The sequence below is a fragment of the Cuculus canorus genome, chromosome 12 (genome assembly GCF_017976375.1).
Source record: "Cuculus canorus isolate bCucCan1 chromosome 12, bCucCan1.pri, whole genome shotgun sequence".
Classification (NCBI taxonomy): domain Eukaryota; kingdom Metazoa; phylum Chordata; class Aves; order Cuculiformes; family Cuculidae; genus Cuculus; species Cuculus canorus.
This window is the reverse complement of record NC_071412.1, coordinates 21,860,056-21,883,042: the sequence shown is the minus strand read 5'-3', so window position 1 is coordinate 21,883,042 and position 22,987 is coordinate 21,860,056. Positions and strand designations below refer to the sequence as shown.

Sequence of the window (22,987 nt, the reverse complement as noted above, 5' to 3'; positions counted from 1 at the left end):
GAGATTCATTTGCACACAAGCATGCAATCAGTCCAAGATGCCACTATGTGTAATGACAGTGGAAAATGATGGTGAAAACAATGAGTACTGTTACAGAAAATAAAAGGCAAGACACCACACAAAGCCTGAAAACCAAAAACTCCTAAAACTCCAAACTGCCCAACATTTGTTTTAGTTTTTAATTCCTTCACAAAGCAATCACCTTTCTCATCGAGAAATAAACATGTCTGAGGTAAGTATTTAAACTCACATGCTGTAGTTTGACAAATTAGAGCTAAATATCTAATATAATGACAGAAAGCCCATCCTTTTCCTAGTTATCCTCATAAGAGAGCAGATGAGCCAAACCTGACGTGCATTTCAGTGCAAGCCACTGCAGTACTTGAACTACTGTTTAAATTATCTGGCTTACGTGAGGATAAAGAACCAGCTAAAAAACAACTACTTCTGTCCTAAAGCACAGTTCAGCATTTGTTGAATCAGAACATAAAGGCTTTAAACAGCAGAGCGTTCTCTGGAGCAAAGACACAAACCTCCTTTATCTACCATACTCCCTCTCCACCTCATTCACGACAGTAACTCAAAGGAAGCTGGCACTGTAGCTTCCCCAAACCGAACTACATCTCCCAGGGACACGGAGAGCCTTATCTGAGGAACAGCAGAATATGTCACGTAGTTCATCACAAATTTAGGTGGATAAAGTTTTAATTTCCATCATTATGTTTTTGTTAGTCAATCACTGATCAAAAAGAGAACCGTAAGGCAGCATATCTTATATGTTATTTAATGTGTATGTTCTCTATCTTAGAGCTCTTACAAGAACTCTTATGTTACATTTATATATAGGCTTAGTATGACTCAGTAACCAAACAACAGTATTTGCATTTTTCCTACGAACGTTCTTGACAGCAAAGCAGTTGCTCAAATATTTTGAAGAAAAATCTTGTTGTTTTTTCCATCTGTTTGTTCTAAATACTTACCACTTTGTTCTCTATGAGGTCACACACTATTTTGTTGTTAAAGTAATCTATTGGTGTCCATCTAATTCCTTCTTGCACATACTCTTCCTGTTAAGAGAAAAGAAAGATGCAAATATCCCTTTGCACCATGGATGTAGCACTAGATTTACAATGCATGACATCCAAAAAATACCCCTGTTCAGAAATACTTGTCAGATGTTGTTACTGGGGGTAGGTGGGAGAAATGACCCTAAGAATAGTTACATCCAGCTCCCTACTGCCTAAGAGATGAATCTAAATCCCTTCCTCCTCTCTCCACACATTCTTTTGCCATTTATAGACCTTGAGTAGCTGAGAACAGAAATATTTCATCAATGCATATATTGTCAAAGCACTTCACAAAGAGTAACGAAGTGACTTGGAGGGTAGCCTGACAGCACCTGAGCATGCAGAGCATCTGCTTGAAAAATTAATATTGTGACAGGGCCCCAAAAGAACACATTCAGAAATGCACACGCAATGGAGACACAGCTCTGCTTTTTATTTCTGTACGTAACTACTGGAACCATAAAGACATCTAGAGACTGACTGGGGGAAAGACTCGTACTAAAATTTGATTAAGCTGACCCACTCAGTTGCATACAAACGAGCTCAGCTAGACACGTAGCGGGTCATTTGTGTGCTCAACTGCAACGACTGGTTACTCTGATACAAAGGCAATTGTGTCTGCGTTCCTGAAAACACTGTCCTGAAGCCAGTGCCAAGCCTGAGCTCATCAGCAGCGCTTCTGTCTCAGCTGCATTCTGTCTGCTCTCCCAGGCAGAAGCTCGCATTCAGGCAAAATGAAATTCCGCAGCCAGACTGTGAACAGGGAACTGCAAATACTTCCAGAAATATTTTTTCCTTTGTCTCAGTCATCTAGTTCATTCATATATATATATATTTTTAAAAAGGGTGTGGAGGAAATTAAGAACAGCATTCCCATTTAACTGGGTGTTCTGTCCAACAAAAGCACGGGGATGGAACTGAGCTGCAGTTTTCCATTTCTGTCAGTGAGTCAGAATACACAGCGAGTCTGGGCAGTCAGCTGACTGCATTGGTACACCGTACGACGGACTCGCTTCCGTACCACCGTACTGGAGAGTAAACGGCTGTAGCTGATGTGGTTTAGTTTTACAGTCAGCCAACAAAGGTGGTTTTTTAATTTGTCTTGCTTAACAAGGCAAATTTTATTGTTAGCAGATGATGAAACCTCAATTTTTCCATCAATTGAAAAAGCAATAGCTCTTTTATGAATTCAAAAAGATAATAAATGTCTGCTTACCTGTTCCGCCTTCAGTGTCAGTTCAATAAAAATCTGCTGCAGTTTTTCATTAACAAAGTTGATGCAGAACTGTTCAAACCCATTCTTCTACAGAAAAGGAAACAATTTAAAAACTAGTCTCATGTTTCATAAGCAGTAATTCTTAGTTCTTATGCTGGCGATAAGCTTCAAAGAAACGCTGTTGGTGATGGATGGTTTGCTGACTTTAGAGACATTCTATGTAATCTCAGATCTTTCTCCTAAGATCAATGATCTAGTTTGCCTGAAGTTTCTTCACTACTTTGTGTTTATTAAGTGAGACATTACCAGTGAGAACTCAATGTCCGGGAAGCTGGGTTGGCTTTTTTTGCTTATATTCTGGCCACGGGCTTTGCTTTTTTTTCTGTTTTGGATTTTTTCCCTCTCTAAATAACCAAAAATTCTCCTTGATCAGATTAGCTCAAACCCTGAGTTTTGCATTGCCTTACCTGGAATATTTCAAAGCCATAAATATCCAGGACGCCAATGTTATATTCTTCGTGGTCCTTCTCCATAGCCTTATTAATAGACTAATAAAACAGAAACAAAATGTAAAACAAAGTGTAGTTTGCATGGTGAAAAGATACATTCATATCCTTAAATCTTTAAAGAAAATATTTTTTTTTCCAAAAATGGAAATATTCAACCGAATAGAAATATATGTAATAGGGTATCTTACTTTCACAGTTTTTACTATCAGCTAGGAAACGCACAGCCTACCGCTCTGTTTTCCAGGTCAGAGAGCCTTTGGATCTACCATTGTAAAAATCTTTCCTCTCTGGTGTAACTGGCTTAGTTAAAGAAATGGAGCCAACAAAAAAGAACAGCTTTAAGTCTGATATTTGATGTATTTTGCAGATGGTACCGTGAATCTTTTCCCACATTTCTGTATTCCTCTGCTTTGCAGTGTCAGTGCTGGTGCAGGCACATAGAGGGGATTATAGAGCTGTCCCGATGAGGGAGGCTTCAGAGATATTAGCAGTGCCACCAACAGAGGAGAGTGCCAGCGTCTGCAGCCAAAGGTGAGGTTTGTACCCCATCAATCCAGTCCAGTGTCTCATTCTGAACAGAGTAAATGGAATTTGACCGTTTGCTCAAATGCCATGACATCAGGGACGCTGACTGGTTCTTCGCAAGAGAGCAGGGTAGCACAGCAGGGGACCACGACCCACTGACTCTGCTCAGCTGAAAATGCTCAACTACCTAAGAGAAAGTGAAACGGAGAAATAGGGATGCTGATGGGAAGGAGATGTTAGAACAGCATATGGGACCACCGTGGCAGGATATTGAGAAAATACAGTGCTGAAAGCAGAGCTTATTTGCTCTAAAGAAAGCGTAGCACTTGACATACAAACGGTGCCTTGTATTTGATCCCCACTGTCACGCTCCTACTGCACTGCTCAGCACCGCTGCTGAGGTTTAGGCACAGAAGCGTCTGGGTGAAAGAAATGATGGACAAGAAAAGGCACTGCAAGGAACACTCCTAGTGTACTTGTACTCGATATTTCAGTAGAATCGAGCAAATCCAACTTACATCCACCAAGTAATCAAAAACACGGGCATGAAGGGCCTTGGCCAGCGCATCTCTGGTGTAGCAGGCTTGTTCCACGTTTAGCGTTACGTTAATGGACTCGGATTTGCCTCCCCACTTGCTGTCCATCTGTCTGCTGGTCAGTTTTTCCTTTAAGCGGTCTTGGTTAATTCCCAGAAGAAAAGCAGGGAAAGCCAAAACTGCAAGAAAGATAGGGGTTGCTGGACTTACAGACTAAACAAATGCAGCATGAATAAAAAGAAATGGAACTGTATCTCTTGTAGCCATCAGCAGTACTATACCTCATGGGGCAGCTTAAAAGGAAAAAGAGGAGGGGAGCTTAGGGAAATTTGAAAGACATAAATCCCAAGGACATTTTCAGCTCTTTACTGACATGGATTTCAATTAAGATAAACCACCTTGAAGTAAAACAGTCAGTTACTTCCATACCTTCAGTCTTTCAAATACGTAAAGTGGCTTAGGTCATAGTTTTGAACTATGTGAGGTTCAAAAAAATCACTCTTGGAGGAGATGGAGATGGAGATAAAACACAGAGCTCAGACATTAAATAAAATTGACACCATGAAAATTAATTAATTTTAAAAAATGATCTTCAAAGACAAGTCAGTATTTTTCTGTGGAACTGTTTTAAACACAATCAATGAAGAAAAGCTGAAAAAGACTAGGTCAATTTTATTGGTTTTCAGAAAGTGTAAATTAAATTCTTCAATACAATGCAATGCAAGCATAAAGAGGGATGGTTTAAATTGTTTTCTTCGTCCATGAGAAAACAAATGGTATAAATCATGACAAAAATGTTTAAAACTCAAGATCTATTAATTTTTCAACATCTTGTTGATATGGGCCTGGCTGATATAAAACAGCAGGAAGAGGTGAGGAATGCACGGAAAATGCATTGTGGATAAGGAAGTAATTACACAGTAGATGAATCTAATAATGAGGTATGGGTTGAGAAATTTGAGACAGGGAACCTAACTATAGTATAGAACTTCAGCATTTCAGTTCAGATCTGTGTTTCCATTTCCAAAGCACCTCTTCTGGACGCACGCACTTAAGTACGTAGCTATGCCTCAGCGCTGGCCGCACACCTGAGGCTGGGGACATGCCACATGCGGGCAGCTGCTTCCACGTCACAGCAAGGTCAGACAAACCACCTAAGAAACAGCTGTTTTTATGAATGCATGATCCTGCAGTGAAAGGAGTAGAGTTCAGGTTTGCCTGAAGGCATTTCTCACTATTCCTGTTATTTCATACTCAAAGCCTGGAAAAGGATTTCTTAAATTCCAAATGCATAACTGCAGTCCTATTAAGTCAGCAGCACTGCGCAGGACAGAACAGGGGCTGCAGCACCATTCGGTTTGGAAGAGAGTCTAAATTAGCAGCCTCACACTATAAGAGATGATGCATCATGTTTGGATAACAGCTCGAGATCGCAGTTCACCTCATGTCATCTGGATTCCAGCCCATTGCTACTTCCATAACAGTTTCCAGAAGTACTTACACTCCTCACTCTCCACTCCTGCATAGTTGCTAACTTCTTTGAAGCTAATGTTTCCTAAATGCAGTATTCCTGCCACTATCTGCAACACCAATGCCTGTTCCTCTGCAAAGATCCCAATCACATTCATTGCATGCTGGGAAGAGAAAGAAACAAAAAAAATTCATCAGTCAAAGAATCTGTTCAATAACTCTTGGCAAAGAAGTCCTTTTAAAATTTTGATATTTGAAGGCTGAGTTTTCCCAAACAGTTCCAGTACCTCAGGCAACCAACTGTCACTGCAGCCTGCACGGAAGTTTTAAACACTGCCAGATGTCCTACTTCGTATTTTTGTACATTTTTTAATTAAATTCAGAAGCATCTATCGCACGCAGAAGGTGTGTCAGCAAAATACATGCTGGAAAACTTAAAAGTTACTAAAAACCAAGCACCTGTTCTTCAGTGTCACAATAAAAAGAGTTCCTTCCATTGCAAAATGGGTAATGGTGAACTCAATGATTTTATTCCTTCTATACAGACAAGTTTATCCCCTGAGACGAAGAACTGTGAAGCTGTACTGAACAACACTAAAAAGCAGCCCAGTCTGGCTGGATTGGTCTGTGACTTTAAGACGCCTCAAAGAAAATACTCCCCAACAACACTGGGGTTTGGAGCCCAGAGTACATAGCAACTTACAGTACGTCTTCTCAACTGACTGTTTTTCTAAAATACCAAATGAGCTGTTTTTTTCTCTTTTTTGGCCCTTAAATGTGCCACAAATAAATAAGAAGACATGTTAATATGCTTATTTTAAATAGTAAATTTCTAATAACAGGACACCAGCAAGTTGATATGACTTGCATAAAGGTGACATGATGACTTGGCCACAGCACTGGGCAAAGATCCCTGATCTATGCTTTCTAAGTCCCTTTCTTCAGCCTTTCACTTGCCCTGGTTTGAATAGGCATGGAAGATCAGTCACCACTAAGACTTCAACTAAAACGGGGCACACTTCTACATTTTCCTCTAGTGCAGGTTCCTCGCTGTGTTTGCATTTTCACATTTTTCATACTGCAGATAATCTGCGCTCAATTTCATTACATTTGCACCTTCTGAAAAAGAATAAACAGAAACCAAACTGCCTTTCTAAAAAAAGTATCCATCTTCTCAGGATTGTTAGGCTGCGACATAGGACCCTGTAGAGGGTAACATACCTCCCCCTCAGGGCAAAACATAATTAAAATAAGTTAAGTCTACACTAATTTCTCATTCCCACATTAATACATCCATGTCTTTGCTACAAATGGACAGTGAAACGAACATACATCAACCACAACGGAAATGAGAGACTACAAAACTCACCAGTGTTTCTTGGAAATCTGATTTGTCATTGATGTCATCGACTTTGTAGGACCCAGAGAGACTCAGATAGTAATAATAGTCCATACTGGTAATGCCAAGACTGCTTTTTTGTTCCGAGGAGGCTCCTTCAATTAGCTGCAGAATAAAACCCCCCAAATTAGGTCTCATACAGTGATCTTCAGCTGAGAGGCAGGTCGGAAACAGGTGACTGAGCCTGAAATTACTGGGAGAGACATAGCTAGTGCTGTACCAGATATGACTCCTTCCTATGTTTTGTTAATTGTTTAACCCAAACAACCAGATTCTCATTCCCATGAATGGTTTAGATCTAACTTCCCCATCTAAGAAAAAGCAAAAGCTTGAATGCCTTCTGTTATCTTTACCTATTGAGGAGAAGGCAAAGTGGGTTTCCCAGCTTATCATGCATGACCTGAATCCTCAGGAGAAACCTGTTTTCCATGCCTACTGAAAGGCAGGCAGAGTTGAAAGAACATACTAAGAAATCATTACCTATGACTCTAATTGCGAGGCCAAGCATCCTTTATGCCCATTATGGCATATGTTAATTGAACTGCTGCAATACTAATGTTGACTTGAAGCATGGCTCAAGTCACACCTCTTTGTATTATTTAGGCCAACAGGGCCAAGAATAAATAACAGTAGTGAATAAAGGTTGCTCTACTCTCTGTGATGCCAGAAGAGAAGCTCCTCAGACCATTACAGTCTACACAATTCCGCACAGACATGGCTGCAATAAGAAGGAATGAACGAACTAACCTCAGAAGAGAATAGTCAAAACCCCATAATCTTTTCATTCCTGTGTCAAAAAGCCTCCAGTGGGAGGTGTCCCTGCCCATGGCAGGGGGTGGAACTGGATGGGCTTTAAAGTCCCTTTCAAACCAAGCCATTGCGTGATTCTATGAATTCCAGCTTCAACTCGGTTTTCCATCCTGGCAATAGCATTTCAACTACATGTGCAGCTGCTCACAGTCACTCACAACGCACTGTCTTTACTCTAGTTTTGTAGGGTTCGATCAACGGCGCTTTAGCAGATAAGGAACTTGCATGTCAAGGACCAGTGAAGGCCAAAAATGCCTTCTGAAACACAAAAAGCTGAGGATGCTTGTAGGATTCAGCAGATAGATCTTACCCTAAATATCCTAGAAAACTTGTGTGAGAATCAGATCTCTCTTCACGGCTGTGCTATGTAATTCCAGAGCAGACGGTATAATTTGATAGTTCATTTTAAAAACAAACCCGTTGGAAAGTTCTCATTTTCTATTATATTCTACTGGACCTTATATATGGGAGCTCACAGTGAATTTGCAAGCAAGGCCTCTGAAATATTCAAGCAGTTTTGTTCTGGAGCTGAAAAGCAGCTAGGCAGGTTGATGGTGTCTTAACATGCTATCAAGCCTCCCAGTGATCCCAGATTCCCTCGAGAACGCGTTCAGTAGTCTCACTGAACAACTGAGAACAACTTTTCAATCAAAAGGAATAACTGGTCCTATGTATTTTAAATAATTGTGAAAGGATCTCTACAGTTCTGACCTGGTAAAAAATGTGAAAACTCCTCTCTCCAGGATTTCTCATTACAACTCGAGATTTTTCCAGTAGGAAGTTGGAGATTTTCCCACCGTCTGGTTCTCCACCTGGACTAAACTGGATTTCAAAATATTTCCCCTGCAATAAATAATTAAAGCTGTTGAAAGATTAGTACATACAAATGTGAAATCATGCACTTGTACTGTACCTCACGGAGGGTCACTAAGATATTTAATCCTTAGGGATGCAGAGACACAGCTGCATCAAGGTATAACCCAAACCCAGATGCTCCAACAATCACATATCTTTCTTTCTGTCATTTACGCAGCATAAGACTTGGCATAATATGTTATGTGTTAATGCAAATAAAGAGTGGAAGTCAGTGGCTTCTTTTCACTGCCGAGACTCTTGCTTAAGGCTCACCTATAGGAGAAGTAAATTTAACAGATTTATGACCAGTGGCAAACACAGCGTTCTGCTTAGAAGCAAGGGAAGGCAATTATCTTTTCCTTTCAGGGAGATGTTAATTGTGTTAACACTCTCTTTGGCTGAGGAACAAATCTGAAATTTGTGAAGCCCATTTGTAACTTTTAAAAACAGAACCTATGGTACGTTACGTAGTGAAGGGTCATTTCACAATAGTATCTTGAGTATTTTATAGTGACTGAAGATAATTCCTGCCTGCTTTCTGTATACATTAGCAAAGGCATTTCCCATTAAACAGTGCTAAGGATGGTTTTGTCTATTTTGAAAAAATGTTCTTACTTTTTTTAAATAAACACCTATTACCACGTGTATTTTACCGATCTGGAAAACCAGCCAGTTGCTGATAAGTTATCTGCTTGCAGACTGAACATCTTACACATAAATTGTGACCAGTATAATAAGAGAAACAAATGCGCAATATACGCAGGATGAAATACAGGCCTCCCAACACACACTTCGCGTTTTAAAACACGCCTTATGCCTTCTTTAGATTTACCTCATTTGCAGTCAATTTGCATTGTACTCTTAAATACTGTCTCTGTAACAGCATGGAAGTTGGAAGAAAAAAGTCATCTTTAAAGTACAGGGACTTACGAATCTGCTGGAGTTGTTGTTCCTTACAGTTTTGGCGTTCCCAAAGGCCTCCAGTAAAGGGTTGGACTGCAGAATAATATCTTTGACATGCTAAAATTTTAGGAAACGAGAGAGAGAGAGAGATTCAGAGAGATACATTCTTGGAAGTTCTTACAGATATTCTAGACAACCATGTAATCTAAATTATATAGGAAAAAAAGCAAGAAAGCTTTCATCTACAAGAAATTCTCTTGATTAGATAAGGAACAGAATCTAACCGCCTTTTTTTTCCCCAGAGCTTCTAGTTCCTATATTTTGAAGATAATCTTACAAAACTGAAGAAAATGCCTGAGGCTAAAGTCCAGTCCTTCTGTTCGCTCTTCTGCCACGCAACACTGCCAATAAATTGATCAGTTTGTTTTTTCCATCATCTTTATTTTACACAATTTCCCTCTTACAAATGAGCATTTCAATCTTTTGGGGGGGTCTGCAACCATACCCAATTAAGTCAGAGCAACAGGAAATTTAGGAATCTGCAAGTGTTTCAGAAACAATGATGCTGCTATGTAGCTGCCTTAGGAAGCAATGAAGCGTGTAACTATTGTCTCTGTCTCTGACCCTAGGAGTCAGAAGTATGGACAAGATGTCACTTTTGGAACAAACCCAATCAGTTTGTAGATTGTAAAAAGAAGATTGGATTTTGTTTCAAAACAAATGCTCAAGGCAACTTACCAACTTCATCAACTGTTTCTCTGTAATCACTAATAATGTTTTTTCAATTTTGTACAAAAAGCTGGAATCTTTTAAATAAAAATTACTTATAAATTATTATTACCATTTTTCCTAAAATAACACAACGCATGCTTTCTCTGGATCATTCTCTTTCTTACTGAACTATTCCCTGCAATGTTCCCAGTATCACTGTTGCACAAAACTAAGCAGAAAGAACATACTCAACATCAGAGACTGCAATAGAGCAAAAAAGAACAGTAAGCACACAAAAAGAGTGAACTGGTAAAAGTAGCTACTACCTATCACTGCTTGTCAGTCAGTGAATGACACTGTAATGTCATTAATGGAATTTTTACGGCTAATTCACTCAATTAGTTTTAGTTAACAGGATTCGATAGAGCAGACATTGATAGTGTAGTTATTAACAAAGGCAACAATTTGCTGTTTCAGCTAGCTTTCGGATACTCTCGTTTCGACTTGATACCCTCATAGAACGAGATGACATTCCTGCTGCTGGCTCTCTACAAATCAGAGATTTAATGGAAGCAATAAAACCCCTAAATGCCAGTTCATTTTTCAGTAGAATGCCAACACACGAGGAAAAAACCCCCACACATCTACTAAAAGGAGATTAGTTGTTTTTCTTAATATGATTAATTAATTAAATTACTTTCTATGCCTTAACAAAATAAAAACACTTCTAAATGTAATTCAGCATGAGAGCTAGAAAACTTTTATAGCAGAGGTGACTCTGGGTCTGTGGATTTCCCTCACACTGGTCCCCCCCCCAAAGGCAGCCAGGCAATCGGCAAGCAAGCAGTTAACCCACTATCCACGTCAGTTGTCCCTCTGTTGCTGAGGCCTTAGGTCTAATTCTGGCTGCTCACTCACAAGCTTCTTCAATAGAGTGCCTCTTGGCTCCCACCGTCGGCCAAGACAGACCTCTGTCATTCTGCTGCTGAAGCCAACCTCTAGACTACGCTTATGCTTCAGTATTTCTGTGTATCAACTCACCTGGACTTTAGGGCCACCTCCTGAAATTTTGGAGATATAACTCATGATATATTTAGCAGCTACAGTCTTTCCAGCACCACTTTCTCCACTATAAAAAAAAAAAAAGGAATATAAAAATTTACCTGTTAGTTATTAAATAACTCTAGAACGGAGTAATTTGGGGTTTACCTTGTTCAACCAAGACCTAGGTACCTTAACAGCGAATAATACTGACTATACACCACATTTAGATCAGGTAAGCCAGTAACATATGGACTGTGACATAGGATTGCTGCATGGGACGTGGACATGTTTGTGAATAAATGATTTTGACTACATCATCCCATACAGACACCAGAATCTCTATGAGACTACAGAAAATTATGTAAATTGAGAAATAAATATTCTTAAACTCAGAAGAGAACAAGCGTGTAAAGAACTTAATACCCACCTAAACTTAGTGGCATTTCAGATTCTAACATAAAAACTCACTTGAAAATCCAAGATTTGAATGCCACACCACCTACCCACTTCATTTCAGAAATCTTTTGTTTTAGGTGCTCCTGAATGAAATAACGAGACATTATTAATCACATCCTGAATGACGGAAGAACTGCCTTCCTGTTCCTATGCCTCTTGACACAGGGTACAAGAAGTCTTAATATACCGTACTAGCTTTCACAATTCCTTCCTTTGTTATAACATTTCACTTCAATGGTGAATAACGTTTACATCAGTCGATTTGCTTTCTCGCTACTGGTAAGCTTCTCAAGAAGCTCACTTCAACAGAATTCCTCTAGACTTACATAAATCTTCATGCAAGTCAACTTTGACCTAAATGAATTTACCCTGACCTGGACAACTTTATTGATACAAAAAACCCAACACACGGAAGTTGGCTCAATGTCATAAAGATACCTGAAATATTTTTTTCTTGTGTGAAAATCTGGGATATCCTTAAGGTCCTGAATAATTTCAGTGACTGCTGTTGACTCTTCCCTGCGCGCCTGCTTGTTCCTAGATATGGATCAAACACACAACTTTTCCTGCACAAATTTCAGCTATGTTTGCCAGAGAAAGATCAGCGTGTCCCGCACAAGAAAAGGATGTGCTGCAAATGTCAACTCACAGCTCCTTATCAGCATAAGGGATGAAGACATTTCCAAAGGTTTAATTCTGAAAAAGCTCTCCAAAATGCAGAGCTACACATCTAAATTTGAATATTCAAAGCTTCTAAACTGTACAGAAGCAATCAAATGCTATCGGGGTTTTTTTCCTGGCCAGAAACGTTTTCCCACTTTTGTCTCCCCCCCAACTGTATCCTGCCCCCAGTAAAGCTCAGGTGGTCATCCGTCACAGGTGACTTGTGGCATTCCTGCTAAATCATCCACATAGAGAAGCTTTTTCACATAAAGTTTACTACTCTACTACTCGTACAACCATTGTAAGAAGATGTAAGCATCATATTTTAGCTTGGCAGTTTAAAGTATGTTGGAAGTATGGAGGTTTTTAAAGGTTGAAAAAAATTATCATAATGGCTTAAAGCAAGTGGACTATGGTATCGACAATTTTCTCAGAGACTTTTCGTACTTAATCACTAAAAAAGAAAGGATGACGCTTTGAAAGGCATATACTTTCATATATTTGTTACTTAAAAAGGTGACATTTTGTTCAGCAAAGTCAATTAACACCTAGCTGAAATCAGACTATGACTACTAACACAGAGGGAACATTTTTGGCTCCTTCCTTCTCAGAGGAAATATCATCAGTGATCAGAGTAGTGAAGCAAGATCCGATACACAGCCTCATCCTTCTCTCTAAAATTAATTTGCCGAGTGGCATTTAATATAGTATCCTTGGCGGCAGAACAGCACAAGCAATACTTAGGTACACTGCCAGGACAACACAGGAATTTTAGTAACAAATATTTATAAAGAACTCTTGGATCTGCATACGTAAAGTACTCCGATGTGTTTAGATAAGTCTTTTAATTTACGTAGAATTACTTTCTCTAATTATGTGCAGAGAAATCTCAGTAGCATTTCTTCAGTTAAATATTTTTCCCTTCTGAATCAGAGCTTTTACCTAACTTTTCTTTCTGCATTAGACTTATGTTTCTACCACCTCCTTATTAAAACTCAACGGTATTTCCAGTTATATTCTGTACTGATGCCTTAGAACAATTGGTCATTCTAGTCTTGCGGAAAGCTGAGATACCGAAGCTGACCAGAAATATCATACTAAATTTTGAACTTAGAGTTAGGACAGATGTGAGTTGTTCATTATAAACAGGTGGGGTGGCAAATGGTCTCTCTATTAACATACATTTGTAGTATTTAAGATGTCTTTTCAGGTGTGCAGTCACCACACATAGCTTTACTGTACTCAAAGGCTGCCACAGGCACGTAAAATGTAAACTAAAATTACAAAAAAGAAGGACTGAAAAACTGTTTTGAAGCAACTGCAACATCTCCAAGCAGAGATCACAGAAAGAGAGTGAAAATAAAGTCCTCAACTTTATACAAGAGTAAAACCTTGAGAACACTCTGAAGAAATAATTTATTGCTACATAATAGAAAAAGACTAACCATAACCTCCACTCTCTTAATTAAGGACAATGATGGTCTACAAGGAATTAAAAGCCACAACAGATAATCCTCTGCTATTAAAATCTTGACTGGACAACACCTTGTTGACGGTTTGTTTCTGTTTCTTGAATTTAAAACACCTAAGAATGATAACAAAATATTTTTAAAGATCTTTTTCTTACCTAATAATGACACACTGATTTTCTCTGTCAATAATCATGTTTCTGTACATGCTGTCTGCAAGAGCATAAATATGTGGCGGGTTTTCATACTGTGCCTAGGAGGGGAAATAAGAGAACGATTTTTCAACACAGAAAGAGCAATACAAATCTTTATTTAAATTGGAAGAATTCTTTCCTGGAAAAACAGTTCTGAATCCCACTTTATGCTTAATTTTCGCCAGGAATTTTTTTGTTCATTTAACAAAACCAAACCAAAGTCTCTGGGTTTTGTTACTGATCTTTCTCTCATCCACGATTTTCTCCTAAACTATCGTAAACACCCTGGTCTAAAAATGGTTCTTGAAATGTATTACCGGTCCAAGAGAAACTCTCATAATTTCAGTCTCTTCCACCAGCAGCCATATGCTAACAATAAACTACCCAAACCGCCAGGCAGCGCCTGCTGCTGCGCGTCTCATTTTCATCCACTGGGCCCATTTAAACCAAATGCTTTCCCAAATCTATTGAGATGCCCAACTCAAGCAGAGCAGGAAACTGAATTCTAAGTCCCTAAGGCCCATATGCTAATTCACTCTTCTTCAAACTCTATTTTCAAAAGGGGCATCTAATTTTGGCTTTGCAACTATTTTATCCTTCTTGTCCAGTCTGAGAGTTCTCATGTCACGGTGTCCAAATACACTAACAGCCATTTGGTACGGCACACCACACTTTAAACATACAAAAGCTTAAAAGCTACTTTTGCAGCAGGAGAACATGTCAAGGAAAAAACCTAATATGGATTGGAGTTAAGCAATACAAGCATTTCCTTGAAATACTAATCCTACGTTCCAGGGAATTCAATTTGAAGACTCAATATATGGTAATGGGTATCAGCCAAGGTCTCCTAGGCTAGTACAACACTACCAAACCCCAGAAACAAATGCTTCCAAGACTTTAACCGTGTAAAGGAATATTTACATGCCTGTGAATATCGCAGTACATTTTAAACTGCTTTACTTACTGCTCCTTGGTACATTTCAATTTCCTTTTCCCCAAAATATGGCATTTGCTTGAAAGGATTCACAGAGATTAATACAGAGCCGATATATGTCTGTGTTCAAAAGAAGTTAAGGTAACCACAGTTTCATTAAGTATTATCCTAGCACTAGTGACTCCCAAATAGTACAGCACATCTTCCAGTAATAGTAGATAAAAAACCCTGCAGCTTACAACAATTGTTAACAAAAATCAAATTAGTGGGCTTATAAGAATATAAATATATCATGCAATGGGACACTTTCACATCATCAAAATATTTATCTTATAAGCACAGAAATATATATTAGAGGCCCATACACAACACACCTTGAATAAAAATACAGAAAGGAAATTTAACACGCACATTTAAACTGTTTTACTCCTTTGTAATTGAGGAGGTCGTACTGCCAGTATCAGAAAATACTGGTTTGACCTTTCAGAATAAGCTAAAGCGACAGATGCTGATCTCGCAGAGACAGTGCTGAGCACGCACAGCTGGATGGAAACAGCCTCCGCTGAGCTAAATGGGACAATTACTCAGCAGCCTGTACTGGAGAGGGAGCCGAGTAAATTGGGTAATTCAAGTATGGAGTGTTTTTTCATGAGTGTGAACTGTTAACAGTCCCTAGGAGTCTCATCCTGCAGGCTGCCCTACAAGATGACACTTGGTTTCAAGCTGCTAGGAGTCCCAGAAAGCTCCTTTTCCCAGTATTCTGAAATTCAGTATTTCCCCTTTCTGCATTCAACTCCACACGTACCTACATTTACGGGATAATTCAGAAACCTTTGGAACTAGAGTCGCAACACACAAGTGAAGCAACTGATACTGCCTCATGGGCAGGACAGGCTCACAGAGCTGGGAAGTAGCAGTGCACCCATGTCAACGAGTCCAAAATGTTGTACTGCAGGTTTCATTTGATGATCTGGAATTGTGCAGAAGCAAACTAACTACCTAAGCTTTCCATACAAAAGTAGGAAAATTAACAATTTTATCCTGCTGGGCTATCCGAAGTACGAGTCTATGACTGTGGTGCCACCGCACAAAACGGCAAATATAATTTCTGTATTGTCAATTTGCAATGCTTTCTTCATAGGCTTTTTAATTTCATTTCAAAGAAGAGTGACAACATCTGTGTCTCAAATAGAACAAATCAAGGAACTCACTGTGTCAGTACAAACATCCGAGGCGGCAGTTTTCTGTTGGTAAACAATACCAGCATTTTCTGGGATGATTTGGTAATCCCTATGCAACGTAGCACAGAGAAACGTTCATTCATGGGTGGACATACAAATAATTGAAAGATTCAAGAGATGGCCTCTATTTTAGAACGCAAAGCCTTTGCAAAACTGCAAAATGAGTCTTTTCTCCCTGCATGAAGGAACTATAATGCTTTAAAAGACGACTCTGATCCTTCATGTGACCACAAGGCCCGTTGGAAAACATACTTATTCCTGTGACCATCTCCATGTTAATCTCACTTATTTGTATAAGAAAAAAGCAAAAATTCGTTTCTTCAGAGCAGTGAGGGCTTTGTCAATGTACTGTACACAAGATGCAGTGTTCCACTGGGACAAAAGCAGTTGTGTTACTAACAGGAAGAGTGCTATAGTTCGCTCCAATACTATAGTTCAACAAATATTGTACAACTTTATCATGTTTCTATAAGGCAAAAATAATGACGGTGTGGTACTTCATTGCACAGAGAGGATCCAAACCCACGTGCACACACAGATTAAAAACCTCCGCAGTTCGGGATGGAAGCATCAGCACAACTGCAACATTAGTTTTCCCCTGTCAGCTTTCGCTAAACTGAGCTGCTACTTAGCTCTTAACTATCAGAACAAATGGAAATAGCCAGGAGATGTTATATTCCCTTCTCTTTCTACTAAAACAAAGTTAAAAATTTCAAGGAAACTATTCTCCAGATATAACTAGGCTGCCTGAAAACTTGGCCACAGCAGAAGAAGAAACAGTATCACTTTCTAGCAGACAATCATATTTAGCATCTACTAAATTCATTATTGCAGTTTATGTTACATTGTGAAAGCTAAAAATCAAATAGTGGCTATTTTTATCTCAAGGAATTCCTTTCATATTAAAGTTCAAAATAAAAAAAAAAAGTAAACCTTTGGTGCTGAAATCTGTTTTTTTCTTGTTAAGTTACACATTCAGGTATTTAAATCTCTCATGTTTTCAGGAAATAAAATATAAAGTGTGAGCATCGCAGATTTACAGATGCTCATCTGCTTCCATCAGCCTGTGACTCACAGTATTAACAATTCCAGAATAAGTTGTGAACAGCGTTCTATCACAGAATAAATGCCATTTTGAAAGCATTAGGAACTGGGAGGTATAGAAGACAACATTGTTTCAAGACACATATATATACCTTAAACTTATCCTTGCTCTTAGAAGCAGCGTTACTGCAGTAGCCTCAGGGGTCACATGGATATAAATCTATGGAGCTTCAAGGCTGTCTTCAACCATGCCAAGAGCAACTTCAAATATCAAACAGAATACCTTAAAATAATTTTTCAGATCTTTGTTTCAGCCCTCATAACTGGCTCAGTTTACAAAGCTTTTTGTCTAATCTCAGGTGAACTGTCACACAAAAGGCTCAACACCTCTGAGCGATCTGCTCACCTAAAACACATACATACCATTAGTTTCACATTGGCTCACTGAGTCCACGGGCCACCACGAAAAACAACACTATAAAGGATACAAAAATATAATCATCCATGTAGCGCTTCTTTAGGTTCTCCACTATGGAATCCTCTGTGATTTTGGAAAGAAGGACCATATCATCCACTCCACTGTGCTTGACATTGTGGCTCTGCCAGTGGTATCTGTAGTGTCCTTTGCTGCCCTGCAGGAAAGCACAATAAGCATCAAAAAGGTTACCACGTTTCTCATTAGCATTAAAGAACTGAAAACAATCTATGCAAATTCCAACTCCCAGAATATTCTTCTTTCATTGCATTCTATTCCTTGATCCAGGTATCATATAAAAGAATACATAAATGACGTCAACTGACTCATCTCTGAATTATGAAAGAATTGTACCGCCCGCAAAAATTAGAAACTAATTGCAAGGGGTTTTGTGAATCTCTGCACACAGAAGGGTTTTCAGATAGCAGACATTTCTAAATCTGGCAGAAAAAAAAATTCCAACTGAGATGCAGTCATTGGAAGCTAAGGATGCAAAAAGTACACGCCTACAGTGCAGCGATTAGTAGTGCGGATAATTACCACCTGAACTATTCAGTTGGGTCCAGTGGATTCTCCAGTGTTTACAGTCCTATAAGCCAAACCTGCAGATATGCTGTAACTGCAATGGAAGCCGGGGGCCTGCTGCAGTCAGCGCTCGGTGATCTCTGCAGGCTGCATTACGCAGCTCGTGGCTGCACGCCTTAACAGCTCCTTTTGATCTGTTAGTCACCATGCTTAGCTGACACCTACAGCGACGCTCCCTCCCCACACTCACACTGCTATTTCAGGATGCCACTGAAAACTCGTGACATTTCAAACTGTACCACTTGAAATCAAAATCTGGGTTTTTTCCAGCTGATTTGAACAGTAGTGAGGTTCTACAGATACATCCACAAAAACATTTAAATCCAGTCTGGATTGATTCTATTAATGCAGCTAGAAATTTCCTCTCCAAGCCCAACGCTGTTTTCATTAGCATCACCTGCCAGGTCACAGGAGTTCTGCCCTCCTGCCTTCCAATACTACAATTTCATTTATGAAGCACTGAAATTAGTGATGCTGGAATTACAACATTTTACACAGCGAAGTTATCAAGTATACTGTCATGGGAAATGTGGCAAACAAAACGGCAATTCTGAGTATTCCCCTCCTTTTTTAACACCACAATTTCAAACTGTGGGATTTAGCTACACTGCTCCATGTATGTTATGGGATCAAGTCACATTCATCGGAGTACGAGCAATTAATTATTATCAAGTATTTTGCAAAATAATAGTTTTACAGATTACACTGATGAAGCTCCGTTGCTGTTAACAACACTGAAGAACAGTTGCAAACTTGAACAAAAATGCTTTTAAATATAGCACAGCAGAGGTAAGTGTGTCTGAAAACACACAAACTCAGCAATTTCCTTGAATGTTCACAACCTTACATGAGTTTCAATAAAATAACAATCTTAAGGTAGCTTAGCCTGCGTGAACCTGGTTGATTTTATGTTCACGCAACGGAAGCAGTGATTTAGAAGCACTGAGATAATGAAGGAACCAAATAATTTTTGGAAATTGTTATAGAACACGTGACTGAAAAAAGCAGTTGAAGGTTGGGTTATTGGAGAAAATATAAGCACAGCTGAGAAGCATAATTTCCTCCAGTGTATTCATCACCTATTTGTGATATGATATTACACCTGGAAAAAGGAACCGGCAGGCTGGACAAAAAGGTACAGTATCAAAGATAGAGAATTACATTCCCCACAGAATGTGGCTTACCAAAGTAAGCTACAGAAAATGCTTAAGAAATTAGAGCGGCAAAACAATCAAGCTTCTCATAGGAGGCTGTGGCATCAGACCCAGTAAATTTAATGGTTAGAAGACAAAGCTCACAAAGCCACGGCATACACGGAAAACGCGCATGCGGTTCACAAACAGCACTTGGTAACAGTCAGTGGCTGTTGCTGACTGTGATTGAGCCACACGCACTACCAGGCCAAAGGGTTTTCTCTCCCAACCACCACACAAACAGCACGCAAGCAGGAGGGGCCGCACCAGGGAGGCTCGGTTTGCCCTGAGAGCAGCACTCCCAGTGTTTACACACTGATTCAACGCACAGCTGTAATCAAATCTGACTACTACATGTCACATACAGTCAAATGGAAAAGGATAAGAGAGATTTAATAAAGAGACAGTAGCCTAAATATCCAAGAAATCAATATCATGGAAGACAGCTGAGAGTGGCAGCACTGAGCAGTTCACATTAATATCATATCCCATTTTAAATGGCAGTTTCTATCAGTAGTTTGGCACTACTTTTTTTTCCCTTTAAGCATAGCTTTATGTGCAATTACACAGAGAAGTAGCAAATCATCACTGGCTTACTGTCAGACTTCTCCCTAGGATCCAGAAATAAGCCTAAGCTTTAGCAACGCCTAACTGCTTCTGTGATTTAAGTCATGCTCTTGCTCTCCCTTCTCCAGAAGCCTAACACCAACAGATGGCCACACACCATGGCTGGCACCTCCTTGGTCTGGGCAACAAAACGGGCGGTGCTGTTTCTACAGGACACCATCCGTCCTCACGATCTTGCTCTTCCAAACAGGAGTGATGACTGCATAGTCTAACATGAATTTATCAACTTCAGTCACTTCCAACTGGCACTACAGCTGTCTCCAGCTGACAGTTAACTGGGTTTCATACAGGTCTGAAAAAACTCCACTTCATGGCAGTTGTAAAAGCAACTTTTTGTATTTCTCCAGGCTGCGTATTTCCTAAAGGTCAAGGACATATACTTAAAAAGTACAATGTTTTCGAACTGCCTGCATTGCAAACGCTTCGCCATTTGTTTTTACTGCATATGTCTTGAGAATTTAACCTTTAGCTAGGGCTTTCTACCATCCACATGAATACAGAGTAATCCGGAGACAATTTACACCCGAGCTAGTTACATGGTGTACACCTCAACTTGAACCTGCTTTGCAGAGCGCAGTCTGACTGATTCACTCAGCTGCTAATTGTCTCGCTTCCCTTCACACAACACATCTGCCCCCTCCACCCACTCCTGTCTGGACAGGTCCAGGGACAGGTTGGGTCTCCTGGGACTGACCAGGAGCTCCAGAGCCAGTGGTACAAGGGCCAGTGGAGATGCCCAGACGCCAGTGTCAGCTCCAGCCCTGGTGAGGGCTCAGCAACACCAACACAGCTCCTCTGTGGCATGGTCAGACACAGGTGAACAGGGAGGCTCAGAGCTCGGGTCCATCTCTGGACGTCAGCAAACAGCAACTCGGCTCCTCTCAGGTTTTCTCAGTGAAATATGCAATCTAACTGTACAATGCATAAGCAAATAAGGCTCCGTGTCAGCACTAACAATGCCTAAGCAGCTGAAAATGGATGAGGCAGATTAGGAAAAAGAACAAAACAAAAATCTCCTAACACATCAACAGCCAGCTAAGAGCCAACCGAGCAGAAAGACCAGCGTTGAAGCACCTGGCTGTCTCCATGAGCTGCACACCCAGCACAGGGAAGGGAGGCTGCGCTGCTGAAGCTGGAACTAAAGGCGTGTACCACACTGCTGTCAGCTGTTATTATTCCTTTGGTTGTTGTTTTAGGCTCAGAGTCAGATCTGCTTTGCACTGACAAGAATAATATTTATGAGTCATAGGCTGACCCTGTGAGCTCCGGGCCTACTGCTTCCGAGCCGTCCTGCCGCAGGAGCGCACGCCCGGCCACGCACCGGCCAGCGCCGTCCCCTCCACCTCAACTGCTTCATCTTCAGCACTAGAACAATCAAAACTAAAGAACCTAAAAAACCCTAATTCTACTCTCACTTTGTACATGTCTCTTAACACCCTCTAATGAACAGACTAAGACAATTGCTACATTAATACCAAGAGAGGGGATTAATGATTAATGAAATACTTTCTGTGTGATAAATTCTGTCAAAACTTTCTGTGCTACTTTTGGTATTGATATGGTTAAAGCATTTATTGCTTTGTTTGGAAGGAATAATAAATTTTGATGAGATGTTTATTTACAGAACCTTTTTTTTTTTTTTGCTGCCTTCACCCTGTGTTACAACAGCAACTGCTGGTTTCTTACTTTTGCCTTTACTGTTGTTTATATATTCTTGTATTATCCTAAGCAACACATACTTCATGTGGCTATAAAAAGATTGAGTCATGCTGTGTCACACCAGGGTTTTCTTCTGACTGGAAAAAAAGGAAATATTTTTGTATTTCAAGCCATTTAAAAATAGCACATCTAAAAATAAAGCACTAAAAACAAGGGATCAGAAGAGACTGCATATTCTGCCCCTGAGAAAAAGCCTCGTTCCTCTCTCTTCATCAGAACTCTAAACTACAACGACCTACATGCCATAAATAATCAATCATTCTTGGTTCCCACAAAGGGAAAAATTGCCACCCTGAATCTCTGCCAGCTTTATTCAGTAGCAAACATCAATCCTCCGCCACAGTGCAAAGGGATTCTCAGCCTCCACCAGGGACCAAGAGCGTCAAGATGATCACAAGCTCAACCTTTTGTCTCCCTTTTCAGCTGCAACAAAGTACTATTGCACAAAATCCCTGTGGTTTTGGAAGCACACGTCCATCTACCCAGCCTAGTGTTATGAATACAGTACGAAATGATCCAAGGCTATTATCTTAACCAAAGATTGTCATGAAACTGAAAAAGCTGCACACCATTTACTCTAGCCTTGACACCAATGCTCCTACCGACAGAGGCACAGCATCAGCCTCACGCATGCATCATCTGTATCGGCTTTTTAATCTAACTGGAAGAAAAACAAACCAAAACACCACTTTTTGCAAAGATATCAGCTATCAAAATAGTAAACTTTTAAAATCCACTTACAAGAATCTTTCACATTTTTCTATAAAGTGAAAGAGCTTGCTGTTCTCAGCAGAGAATATTGAATGTGAATTTTAGTGCCTGACTGGCATAATCAAAACTGAAAAGCCACAGTAGGCCAAAGCGCTCCAAAATAGCTCCTGTATATCTCATGTTAAAAAACCCAGAGATATTGGCTCCAATGTTGTGACCGTATTTCAGAAAGGAAATTAAATGAAGACAGCAGAAGCAGCTAGATGGACGAAGATAAAAGGAAAATTTAAATTTAACATGAGGAAAATATTAAAGGAGACAAAAAGCAGTGCTTTAAGGTTTGAGGAAATAGCAAACCAAAAATACCGAGCATCTAGCAGCAGGACAGATGTTTTACACAGAGAACTAAAAATAACAAAATGTCTTAGGGAATGGAAACTACCAGCAGGTGAAATATTGAGGAAAAGATTTCTGTGGGGAACAGTCCCCAGTTCTCACTGTTTACTCTCAGAGCGGGGTGGTTCAGCTCAGTGGGACCGAAGGACTGAGTCTAGCGCTGGTACCGGCTGCAGGAGACCCCGGCTGCCAAAATGCTCGCTCCCAGCAGCTCCTGCCCGTCCAGGGGCAGCTG

General features: G+C 39.9%; 1 protein-coding gene across 5 annotated transcripts in view; it reads right to left on the bottom strand.

Moving 5' to 3' along the window:
• MYO1E (myosin IE) overlaps positions 1-22,987 on the bottom strand; it is a 73,904-nt gene that overhangs the window by 28,358 nt on the left and 22,559 nt on the right. For all 5 annotated transcript variants that reach the window (XR_008451906.1, XM_054077992.1, XM_054077989.1 and 2 more), the window contains exons 2-13: positions 17,535-17,678; positions 14,792-14,881; positions 13,792-13,886; positions 11,043-11,130; positions 9,318-9,407; positions 8,244-8,375; positions 6,693-6,827; positions 5,355-5,487; positions 3,836-4,032; positions 2,751-2,831; positions 2,284-2,370; positions 981-1,067 (exon numbers count right to left, since the gene is read on the bottom strand). Coding sequence is in view for 4 of the 5 variants with exons in the window: in XM_054077989.1 (XP_053933964.1) it covers positions 981-1,067; positions 2,284-2,370; positions 2,751-2,831; positions 3,836-4,032; positions 5,355-5,487; positions 6,693-6,827; positions 8,244-8,375; positions 9,318-9,407; positions 11,043-11,130; positions 13,792-13,886; positions 14,792-14,881; positions 17,535-17,678 (1,359 nt within the window). In the remaining variant the exon portion in view is untranslated. The remainder of the gene's footprint in view (positions 1-980; positions 1,068-2,283; positions 2,371-2,750; positions 2,832-3,835; positions 4,033-5,354; positions 5,488-6,692; positions 6,828-8,243; positions 8,376-9,317; positions 9,408-11,042; positions 11,131-13,791; positions 13,887-14,791; positions 14,882-17,534; positions 17,679-22,987) is intronic.